This window comes from Camelina sativa, chromosome 2 (genome assembly GCF_030686135.1).
Source record: "Camelina sativa cultivar CO46 ecotype springtype chromosome 2, ASM3068613v1".
NCBI classification, from domain to species: Eukaryota; Viridiplantae; Streptophyta; class Magnoliopsida; order Brassicales; family Brassicaceae; genus Camelina; species Camelina sativa.
Genome location: NC_141881.1, coordinates 15,280,168 through 15,292,508, shown reverse-complemented (window position 1 = coordinate 15,292,508; position 12,341 = coordinate 15,280,168). Strand labels below are relative to the sequence as shown.

The 12,341-nt window shown below is 41.4% G+C and overlaps 1 protein-coding gene and 1 pseudogene across 2 annotated transcripts; both read right to left on the bottom strand.

The window, feature by feature from the left end:
- Positions 1–334: 334 nt before the first annotated feature.
- LOC104717899 (putative sodium/metabolite cotransporter BASS5, chloroplastic) lies at positions 335–2,372 on the bottom strand. Of its 2 annotated transcripts, none has more exons than XM_010435545.3 (7): positions 2,054–2,372; positions 1,917–1,964; positions 1,770–1,825; positions 1,567–1,694; positions 1,023–1,469; positions 601–937; positions 335–515 (listed from the first exon to the last, which is right to left on the bottom strand). In XM_010435545.3, exons 1-7 carry the CDS (start codon positions 2,202–2,204, stop codon positions 453–455), a joined length of 1,230 nt encoding a protein of 409 aa, XP_010433847.2. In that variant the 5' UTR covers positions 2,205–2,372; the 3' UTR covers positions 335–452. The 2 variants fall into 2 exon arrangements, with proteins under 2 accessions (XP_010433847.2, XP_010433855.2); XM_010435553.3 differs by having other exon boundaries at positions 2,081–2,339.
- Positions 2,373–11,493: 9,121 nt separating this feature from the next.
- Positions 11,494–11,594, bottom strand: LOC147948658 (small nucleolar RNA R71; annotated as a pseudogene).
- Positions 11,595–12,341: the final 747 nt, after the last annotated feature.

The following is a 12,341-nucleotide window of genomic DNA, read 5'->3' as shown; positions in this document are numbered from 1 at the left end:
TCAGAAAAGTCAGAATATAGAATAATGCTAAACTCATCCGGAGATTATCTAGAAGATACTATATGCTCTTGTACTCAATAAAGGTAATGGATCAAGAATATTTAATCAAAGTTAACCACATATTTAACATCCATTTCCACATGAATACAATTGTATTCTTGAGATATTGGTTGGTTCCACGAAAGTCTCACCCTTAAATTTATATCACAAGTCTTACTTACATATGAGAAGTAAATTAAAAACTTGTATTGTTCTCTGGGTTTTTTTTTTTTTTTTAACTCTGTTTTGGTTTTACTATAACCTGTTTTTGTATCATAATCAATCAAGAACAAAATTGAAACCATTAGAAACTCTTTATGGGTAAAGTCTTGGTTCTTTTTATAAGAAACCATATCTAGCTCATTACAGAAAAACTAGATCGTTACAAAAAAAAACAATTAGGATTCATGTGACTACTCCTTTCTGTTTTTCCATATGGTAACGAGCGAGACACCCATTAGAGACATAACTACCGTCTGCAAAAGAAAATCAACACAAAAACATTGTTAAAGAACTAAAAACCAAATAGATGCAACAAAATGGGGTCGGTTTTGAACTCACCGAAATTGCTGGAGGAACTCCAACGAGAGGATCTTGGAAGAACTTTGTCGCGAGGGCCAGAGCGAGAAGACTACTTTGCATTCCTGTTTCGTAAGATATCGTTCTTTGTAGAGCTTTTACATCAGGTGCCTTGCTGAAGAAGAAACCAGTGAAAAAGTAACCAGCAACAAAAGCCAAGAGATGAAACGTGACGACGAGGAACAAAATGGTTGCACCAAACGGAGACAAGATTGAATCTATGTTCAAAGCGAGGGGTGCTCCTATACAACAACCCATATCAATAACTGTTAACGCCGGGAGAAATGGTTTGATTGCATTAGACAACCTTGGAAATAACCTGCAGTCACATAATTTATAAGTTAGTAATATAATTTATAAACCGAAAATTTTGGTTTTCTAATTGATTGAGATTGATGTCTCACCGGTTTAGAAGTAGTCCTGCGGCAATAGGTGTAACCACAACCTGAAGAATGCTAGAGATCATCCCAATCACATCAACGGGGAGCTTTTTACCAATAAGTAAGAGTGAAAGCATAGGTGTAACAAGGACGGCAATAGCAGTTGAGACAGATGTCATGACGATGCTAAGCGGTGCAAGTGAAGGATCAGTCAAGAAAGTTGTGTAATTCGATAGCTGAGCTCCACTAACACATGAGACCAACATGATTCCAGCACCTATAGAAGTAGGTAGATTGAAAAGAGAGACAGCAATTAAGCCGAAGATGTAACCTAAGAGTGGCTTTATCAAGTACTGTCCGATGTAACCGGCGAAAATAGCATCTGGTCTTTTAAGAGCTTCGAGAAAGTCTCTTTCGTTCGAGTTGATTCCAACAGCAAACATCATAAACCCTAAGCCAGGCACAAAGTACCTAAAGAAGGAGAAATAGTCATTAAAGATTGCGATGCTTAATTATAGTATTAATCAAGATTTTGTTCGAATTAGTAATTAATTAGGTTGATCCAAACCTTGGCTTGAACCATGTGAAAGAAGGTGGATAGAGAAGAGCTAAGATTGTACTTGAGAGAATTGCATGAGGAATAAAAGAGTTGGCTTGTTTTAATGTTTCCATTATAGAAACTTTCTTATGGTACATCTGAAACAAAACATAACTGTTACTTGCCAAGAAAGCGAAAAAAATAAGTTGCAATTTCGTTGATTTGTGTTTTACCTCGTTTGTGTCAGACTCCGAGACATATCTCCTCCAATGATAACTTGACTTGCCATCTTTGGATTGTAGAACACACATAATCAAAAACATTAAAAACCTGAATTGCTTCAACCCTAAAAAAACAGAGTTAAAAAGCTGACAACTTACTTTGTGAAATCGGGTTACTTCTTAGTGGAAACTCAACCGAACATGATCCTGCAAGAGAAATTAATCATTAAAAACAAGAATTGAAGATTAAAGAAATGAATATATTTCATAAAAACAGAGAAGAACAAAAGTGAAACCTAGAGAAGAGGATGATAAGCTGTTACGTGGGAAATTAGCAAAATGTCCTCGAGTGTTATTTAAAACCACTGGGTAGGAATAGTTTCGAGGTTGAAGAAGACGATGATGAGACTTTAAGAACAGAGTCTCAATCGGAGAGATCACACCCATTCTATTTTTAGTTTTGTTTCAAAAATAACCAAGAACGAGGATCTTGCTTTGAGACTTGTGAGAAAGATATAGACGTGGAAACAAAACGCAGCGTTTTTTGTTTACTTTATATCTTTTGTTTAGCATTATAAGCACGACCACGACGTACTATATATTACCAACCTAACCAAAGAAACGTTTTCATTAGGCGTGTAAATTATTCATACATTTCCACGATACGCACGTGCGAACGCCACACCAACCTAACGTCTCAAAAACTCAATAGGGGCCCTCGTTTATAAGAAAAAATAAAATAAAAATTCTCAAAAGTTTGATTTCGATTTGACAATTTCGTATTTTGAGCAAGAAACAATTTCATAGGATTAATAGAGAAATGTAAAAATTAATTAGCACTGAAACAGAAAATCCTATCAAACAGATTTTTTTTTTGGTATAAATTTATCTTATAGGTCTAACTGGTGACCAGTTTTTAGAAAACGAATGGAATAGAATGTGTTGTTCTTTGTTGTTTCTTATTTTTGTTAATATTTAGTAGTAATTTTTTTTCGAAATTATAATATATGGACCTCATACTATCCCTACTCGTTCCTTTTTTTTTATAGGAATTGTAGAAGAAAATTGTTTCTCTACAAATTTGATAAGGAACAGATTTTTCTACTCATTCCTGTTTTATCATTTTTTTTTTCGATGGTAAGGGCCTTCTCACAAATGGATGGTTAAACAGCTCAGCTGCAGTTGGCCGCTCTTCCGGTTTCACTTTTAGGAGTATAAAATGTCGATCGTCTAACGACAGAGTATCAGATATTTCTGGAAGCGTACCCGTTGCAATCTTATACACGGCATAAACCTGCCCGTTTGAACAAATTCTGTCTTTAACTTCTGTTTTCAAATCCCATAAATAATAAGACAAACGTCCAAATTCCCACTATGTCAACATATATCTACTACTGAAGGTGCACAAAAAAAGTCACTTGTTGAGACTGAACCAAATGCTTTGTCCATGTTTTTTTTTTAATAGAAGTACAATTACAAAATGTTCGTGTATATGTTCAGTTGGTGATTTTTATGGGATTTCCCTACTTATATGAAGAATGTTTGAAAATCTTGAAAGACTTACAGGTTGAAGATCGGAGTAGGGAACCTGACCAGTCAACATTTCAAGCACAGTGCACCCAAGGCTCCATATATCAGCTGGACTTCCGTAGCCACTAGCCACTATGCGTCGGGTTAATAACCTGATGAAATTATTATGTTACTAGAATTTGAACCCGCGCACGCGCGGGATTTTAATTTAAAATATTTTTTTATCAATATAAAATTTTGAGCTCAAATATATTTATTGAAATTTTTGAGTATAAATCTATATAAATACTAAACTTATTTTACTAAGTAACATACAACATATATATTTGAAACAACCCGACCCCCTTTTTTTTTAACAATTAAATACAATGTATAATTAAGCATCCCATACTACTTAATTAACCAACCCAAACCACAACTCAACATTAAACCAGCAATAACATTAAGCACAGCGGAAACATACCAATAATACAAAACCAACAACATCATCAATACAATAACATTTCTAACCATTCTATCTGGCAACCTAACATAACACTAACCAAGGTTCCAACAACATAACCAACAAATCCAATAACACACAAACGAGACCCTAGATCATCCTCCTCCTCATTGCCATGATTCCATGTCACAAACCTGCACACCACAAACAACAATTGAGATGCGTAAGTATTATCACAAATACTTAGTGAGGCAATCCTCCCATCTACTGGGCTATACACACAAGCAACTGAGATTCCAATGCTTAACAAATGACAACTAAACACAACAAACCAGGGAAAATCACGAAACAAGCAACTTGGTGTCGACCGACACCAGAGAGGTGTCGATCGACACTGACCAAACATGGTGTCGACCGACACCTAACTGGTGTCGATCGACACTCCCTTCGCAGACGCGAACTGCACGAATCCAAACGACGAATCTCCGTTTCCAATCATCTCCAATCCGTTCCAACCTCACCCAAAACCTTCAGGAACCTATAAGAACCATAACATAACCACCACAAGCAAGAACAACACCACTAACACAACCAATCAAGCAAGAACAACACCACAAAGCACCACCAATCAAGCAAGAACAACAAAGGATTCTCAGGCTTAGATAAGCCATGGTCATGCACTCACCTTATCAACTGATTATAACAACCAATACAACCAGTTGAGACCCTCCTAACGTCTGAAACAGTCCAGGAACGCCCTACAACAAGCCACACAACCAAAAACGACTTATAACAAAACTGGACAGAAACATCAGAAAAGAACAGTCTCAAAGACGAAACCCTAAAATACAAACCAACCGTTAACTATCAAATCGCCCCGGCGAAAAGCTACCCCTAGACGTCACGAAGCTTCCCACAAAATTTCAGCACGATCAGACACCACACGAGACCACGATCTCAGTTACAATCTCCGATGGTCCCAACTCGCGTCTGAGAAAACGTGTCTCACGAAACTGCCAATAACTCATCGAGTTTAAATCCAAATCTATTTCTGTAAAAAGGCGAATGACGATGAAACACTTGGGAATAAACCTACCAAATTTCATTACCTTTGAGAACGATTTGATATGCCGAAACTGTTTCCTGCCAAACCCTAACGATTCTGATCTTTCTCCTTTAATCTCCTTCACACCACAATAGGCTCTCTCCTCTCTCTCTCTCTCTGAAAACGGCGACAAGACATCCTAAAAACCTTAATTTGTCGCTTCTCCACTTATAACACGATTTAGGGATTTTCCTTGAACCAAACCGAACCAAACAACAATTAAAACGAACCGGACCAAACCAGAAAACATGGTGTCGATCGATACACCAAGGGTGTCGATCGACACCCACACCAAAACCTTAAAAATTGGTTCGCGGATGTTACAATTCTCCCCCACCAACAAGGATTCGTCCTCGAATCCTGCAAAACCATCCAACTGTCAAGGACCTCCGTGCCACCGTCAACACGGCCCGCACGTCCCCGACCGGACTAAATACCGTCAGCCAAGGTTTCCCATGCCACTGTCGCAACAGCCCGCACACCTCTGACTGACCCTCGAGGTCTCCCTCTAGCCAATATACTCGCATCATAAACACTATTTGCTCACAACTCAGTGCTTCCCCCGTCCGTGGTCGCAACCAACGAATCATGCCGGCTCGCTATCAGGCCAACCGCCTTAAGCTACGGCATCCAGGAAGTCACTCACACACACACTCCCCCCGCTCTCAAGTTGCAACCTTTGAGTCATACCGGCTCACTGCCAGGCCACAGCCTACAGCTACGGTATCCAGGGAGTCTCACACGCCCACTCCCCCCGCTCTCGGGTCGCAACCCTCGAGACATACCGGCTCACTGCCGAGCCGCGGCTCACAGCTACGGTATCCAGGGAGCCTCACATATCCCGCTCTTGGGTCGTCACCCTCAAGCGCGCTCTCGGATCGTCATCCAAAGCAACATATACCACTCCCACTCTCTGGCCACAAAGTCCATCGAGCTATCGGTATCACGTGAGTTGGGCCCGCACGGCCTTGAGCAAAAACAAACCTGATGCCATCGAGTATCTCCCGGCTAGATCTACCTCAACATTTCCCACAAAAATTCCCCTTTTAGAAACTTCTAATTCTGGAAACTTTCCTTTTGTGGAAACTTTCTATTTATAGAAACTTCCAAAAATAGAAACCCGAGCTATTTCTCTTTTTCCCATGACGACAACAGTCAAACATAAAGAAAAATACTCATCTTATTAATCTCAAAATGTCATAATCGTTACAACCTCAACGAAAATACAACAGAAACAATAAGATACAACGATCCAATCCATCAACCCGCATTCCGAGCACCACCTCATCTTAGTACTGAGTCGCACAACCAACCACCCCTAAGCGACCAAGTATCAAGAGAGATGGGCTGGAATACTCCGTACCCGCTCCAGCCACGGACTACAACTCAGACCCGGCTAGACAAGCTCAAGTCGCGGCCTGCTTCTCAAACCACTTCTTAAACCTTGCCTTCATCCTCGCCTCAGGCTCCCAAGTCTGCTCCTCTACTCCATCACAGTCCTACAGGACTCTCATCAAAGGAATCTTCTTCTTCCGAAGTTCCTTGACTCTCCTCCCGAGTACCCTCAACGGTCTCGCCTCCAACGTCATGTTGGGCTGAAGATCTTCAGGAATCTTAGGCAACAGCCGGTCACCCTCGTGAAGACACTTCCTCAGAATCGACACATGAAATACCTTGTGGAACGCACGCATAACCTCAGGCAACTCCAGCCGATATGCCACTGGTCCCACCCGCTCAACCTCTCTACACGGACCCATGTACCTCGGACTCAACTTAGTCTCTGACAATGACCTGTTCGGACCCCGCAACATAGCCATCTTGAGGTACACTATATCGTCAACCTGAAACTCAAGATCCTTTCTCCTCTTATCAGCATAGCTCTTCTGCCGATCCTGAGCCTCCCTCATGTTCAGCCTCAGAACCCGAATCTTCTCTGAGGTCTCCTGAACAAAATCCGCACCATATATGCTCCTCTCCCCCACCTGAGTCCAACATAACGGTGTACGACATGGTCTCCCATACAAAGCCTTATAAGGAGCCATCTTAATACTTGCCTGATAACTGTTGTTGTAAGCAAACTCTACCAGGTTCAGGTGATCTGCCCAATGGCCACCCCAATCCAACACACAAATCCTCCAGCGTCTGGATCGTCCTCTCAGACTGTCCATCTGTCTGGGGATGATAAGTTGTACTCATATGCACCTTAGTGCCCATCTCTGCCTGAAATACCTTCTAGAACACCGAAGTGAACTTAGAATCCCTGTCAAACACAATGCTCGCTGGCATCCCATGCAATCTGACTATCTCTCTCACATACGTCTTAGCCAAGACCGCTGCTCCATCAATCTTCTTAATGGATAGAAAATATGCTGACTTAGTCAACCGGTCCACAATGACCCAAATAACATCAAAAGTTCGTGACACTGGCAATCCTACCACAAAATCCATCATGATCATATCCCACTTCCACTCTGAAATGGGTAGACTCTTTAGTAATCTGCTTGGAACCTGATGCTCAGCCTTCACCAGCTGACACACGTCGCACCTCGCGACCCAACTAGCTACAACCTTCTTCATCCCGACCTAATGATAATACCTCTTGAGGTCACGATACATCTTAGTCGCTCCTGGATGAATAGAAAAACATGCTCGCATGAGCCTCCCTCAAGATCTCCTATCTCAAATCCTCATCCTTGGGCACACAAATCCGACCGTGCACCAAGATAGTACCATTAGTTGAGACCTGATACTCTGAATCAACATCCTTAGAGACATTCACCAGCCCCAAATCTTTCTCCTAAGCCAACCACACCCTGCTCAGAAGATCCGCTCCATAAGCCGCCTCCTAACCCAATGGTTCTCGAGAAACCACGCACAAGCTCAACGCACTATCCTCTTCTACCAGAGACTACATCTCATGGTCCTGTAGTAACCTGTCAAACCAAGGAAACTCTTGATCTTAGTGACATTCTGTTGTCTAGGCCAATCCCTGATAGCCTGAATCTTCTCCGGATCTACAGGAACTCACTATGCAGAAACAATGTGACCCAGAAAGCCCATCTCACGCTGCTAAAAACTGTACTTGCTCCACTTAGCAAACAACTTCTGCTCCCGCAGCTTCTCCATAACTGCCCTCAAATGCACTGCATGCTCCTCAGGACTCTTAGAATAAACCAGGATATTGTCGATGAAAATGATGATAGATACATCCAAAAACTCCTGAAACACACTGTTCATCAATCTCATAAACGCTGCTGGCGCGTTAGTCAATCCAAAAGACATCACCACAAACTCATAGTGCCCATAGCTCGTCCTGAAAGCAGTCTTCGTCACATCTGCCTCATCTATCGGTATCTGATGATAACCCAACGCCAGATCTACCTTAGAGAACCGAGTAGCACCTCCCAGCTGATTCAACAACTCATCAATCCTGGGAAGAGGGTACTTGTTCTTGACAGTGACCCGGTTCAAACCCCATTAGTCAATGCACAAGCGGAAACTCCCATCCTTCTTCTTAATAAATAACACCAGGGCTCTCCACGGTGATACACTAGAACGTATAAATCCCTTGCTCCATAAATCCTCTAGTTGCTTCCTCAGCTCAACTAAACAAATACTCAAGTATGCCGACATCAACTCGCCGCCACTTAAATATCAACCCTCTCGTTCGTCCAAGAACCTCTAGTAACTTGCCACTTAGGAAAACTTCCCCAAGATAAATTATTCCAGAAATAGCTTTTCCACTTGGCAATTCTCCACAGTAAATCATCAATACGAGCGTAATAAAACAAACAAGTACCATACGTTCGCATATTCTGATCCACCGCGTCAAATGCTTTGCAGGCGGCTAACTCAAACCACTTGACTTATTCCCTCCAACAAGTTTACCAAAACCTTGGATCTAGCAACCCTGTCCAACTCCAATGAACTTCATCCAGCATCGTTACAACGATTAGTTTATCCTGCCATGAAGGCTTTTCGTGAACTTATGTATCTGGCAAATATGCCTCTCCCAGCTCAATCCTGCTGTAACTCCCCTTCCCGGGACTCCGGCACCACTGGCCTCACAATCCTGGCACACAGCCAAACATTCATAAACGCTATAGTCATAAAACCTTGTCCCAAAAGTCAACACATTCAAAACCCGAGATTAAACCATCGTCAATCTCTCAAGGTCTACATTCAATTGTTATGTTTATACTCACGTCCTAGGAATTGCTTACTCCCAACTCTTCCACTCTTAGGTCGCAACCTTCGAGTCATACCGATCTCACTCTCAGACCAGCGTCTTCGAGTTATACCGTCTCACTCTTGGCCCACAATCCTCAAGATCTCGGTATCAGGGGAACTACTCATCCCCTCAGGAGAACAACATCCCCTCTGCCACTCTCGGAGCCCTCAGCCCCTCGAGCTATCGGTATTCAGGGGAATCACCATCCCCTCAGGAGCAACAATCCTTAACGACTATAAACATCTCTCGACACAACTACCTCCTGTGGTCCGAGTATAACATTGCAATGTTACATGATATATGATGGTTTTTACGGTTTTTAACCATCATATAAGTGTGCTTTTTGAGTCTTTTGATTTGTTTCTAGGTTATTTTTGAGTCTTTACAGGTTATTTAGGAGTTTGGCACGGATGGAGCAATATGGAACAATTTGGATCATTTTGGAGCATTTTACCGAAGGAAATCAAGTTGGAGTCGGACCAGAGACCGAGCATCGATCGACACCACTTAAAGGGCATCGATCGACACTAGTGTTTACCCGACAAGAGAACAAGGAATTGGAAATTTTACAAATTTGCCCAAAGTCTTCTATAATTGCAACATAAGCCCCTGACGTGTTTTAGGACATATAAATAGTGTTTTTAGATTTTCCAAACCCTTAAGTTATTTTCTAGCAGTTTTTGAGAGAGAGATATTGAGAGCTTTTTGGGAGAGATCTGATCTGCTTTGTAGAGAAGAATTTCTAAACTCCTTCTTTTACTTTTAATATCTATTCATGTTATTCAGAATTATGATTTGTTCTTCTTTGATCATGTCTGAGTAATTTGCTTGTTAGGTTTAGGGTTTTTCATAGGGTTTTTATGATTTATTAGATCTGAGATTTTTAGGGTTCTTAATCTTTTATGATCTTCATCTTTGGTTGTTCTTCACAATAGTTCTTGACTGATCACCTAGAATTGTTATCTTAGGGAAATAAATTGATATGAGAATATAATTGTTTTCCTGATTAAACCATTGATGAGCAGAATTGTTTATTACAAAGAGATTTGAATGAATAATTCTGTGAACTTATCTAAACCTGTTTTTAAAGCTGATTTATTACTTGGAATTTTACAAAGAGATTTGGATTTTCTGGTTTTAAATTTAGATATTATCTGCAGTGAGAACTGATTTAATTTATCAAAAGTTTAGAGTTCTAGATCTGATTTTTATTGCTTGAACCTTAATTAATTTATCTGATTTAATATTTCATAATTTCCTGAGAAATTCCCTAGGCTTAGCTCTTTTGATTTTCTGAATTCACATCACTTTTATTTAAATATTTGCATTGCTTTATTTCAATTCAACTTAACTTGTTTAGCGTAATTTACAAAACTTTACAGTCTATTGTGTTTGATCTTGAGTCTCTGTGGATTCGACCCCTAAGTACTGCAATTGATCTCTTGTTTGAGAGAGTAGCTCTAGGGATTAATTTGAGCTTATCAAATTTTGGCGCCGTTGCCGGGGACTCTCTGATTCTACCATTAGATTTAAGTTTTTAATTTCGTCTAAATTTTTCTTTTATTTTCTACTTACACGTTTTTGTCTTTTTTTTTCTTCTCTTTGGTGTTTCAGGTGCATGCCTCCTAAACCTCACACAAGGAACAACAAGTCTGGTCCTACTGTGAATTTGTCAAACAAAGAGTTGGGAAAGCTTGAACGTGAGAACAGAAAGGCAGCTAAATCTCTGAAGATGGTTAATACGATCATTCTGATGCGTGATGAGGCTGGTGTTTTGAGGGATCAAGAGGGCCACTTGCGCAATGAGCATGGCCAAAAGCTTGATGCAGAAGGAAACGTGATTCCTGAACCTGTTGTCAACGAGCAGGCTGTTGTGAACCAGCAAGGTGGTGTCGTTGGAGGTCAGGCTGTTGTCAACGAGCAGGCTGATCCGGATCTTGGTGTCGATCGACACCAACCAGGTGGCATCGATCGACACCCACCTGCAGACGTGCGTGGAGCTGCCAACCACGTACAGAACCCTGTTCGAAGACAGGAGAACAACCGGGATCTGATCAGGACCATTGCTGACTACAATCGGGCTGATCTGGTGTATGAGAACCGGTCTGCTATTGTTCCTCCTCCATTCCAGAGGAATGACTTTGAGCTGAAGCCTGCTTACTTTCAGCTAGTTGGGCAGAGACCTTTCTCTGCTTTGCCCCATGAGAAGCCTCTGGACCATATTGAGCATTTTGAGGATCTTGTGACCAGTATCAAGGCTAATGGAGTGACTGAGGACTTCATATTCTGCAAGCTCTTCCCATACTCACTTGCAGGAGAGGCATCTCAGTGGTTGAAGCAGTTGCCAGCTGGATCTTTGACATCTTGGCAACAAGTCAAAGTGGCTTTCCTCAACCATTTCTATGATGATGCAATGTCAGATGAGTTGAGAGTCAAGCTATCCACTTTCAAGCAAAGACCAGATGAAGCATTCAAGGCAGCTTGGGTGAGATTCAAAGCTTATCAGAGGGACTGTCCACACCATGGTTTTTCAAGGGTTCAATTGCTGAGTATTTTCTTCAGAGGGTGTGACTGGAAGTATCAGTTAGCTTTGGATGCTGCAAGTCATGGGAATTTCAAGACAAGAATGCCAGAAGATGCTGAAGTTTTGATTGAGAATTTGGCTTCTAGCAATAGCACTAAGGGAGCAGATGCTGAAAGGAAGAGATTGCATGGAGGATTTGATTCAAACCAGTTAGCTTCTGTCAATGCTAAGCTTGATTCAGTGCACAATCTTCTTGTGGGAAAGAAGTCAGTCCAATTTGCTGCTGAAGTTGAGACATTTGAGCCAGAGCCAGAGAATTCAGAGGAGGATGTCAACTATGTGTATGGAGCTGGGTATCAGGGACAGCGGTTTGGAACTCAGCAAGGCAATAGGCCTTACAGTGGGAACTATTCAGGCTACACTTCCAAGCCAGAGTATCAGCAGCAACAACAGAATACTGGCCATACAAGGACATATGGGAACTCATCTTATCAGTCTCCACCTCCTAAGACTTCTTCTGAGAGTAGAATGGAGGCCATGCTTGAGCAGATTCTACAAGGTCAAGAGAATTTGACAGTGACATTCAATGGAAAGATTGACAATGTCTACACTGAGCTGAATGGGAAGATAGAAGCATTGAACATTCATGTCAAGAAGTTAGAGAATCAGGTTATTCAGACTGCTGGGTCTGTCAAACGACAAGAGAGTTTTCTTCCTGGAAGAACTGAGTTAAACCCCAAGCATGCTTGCAA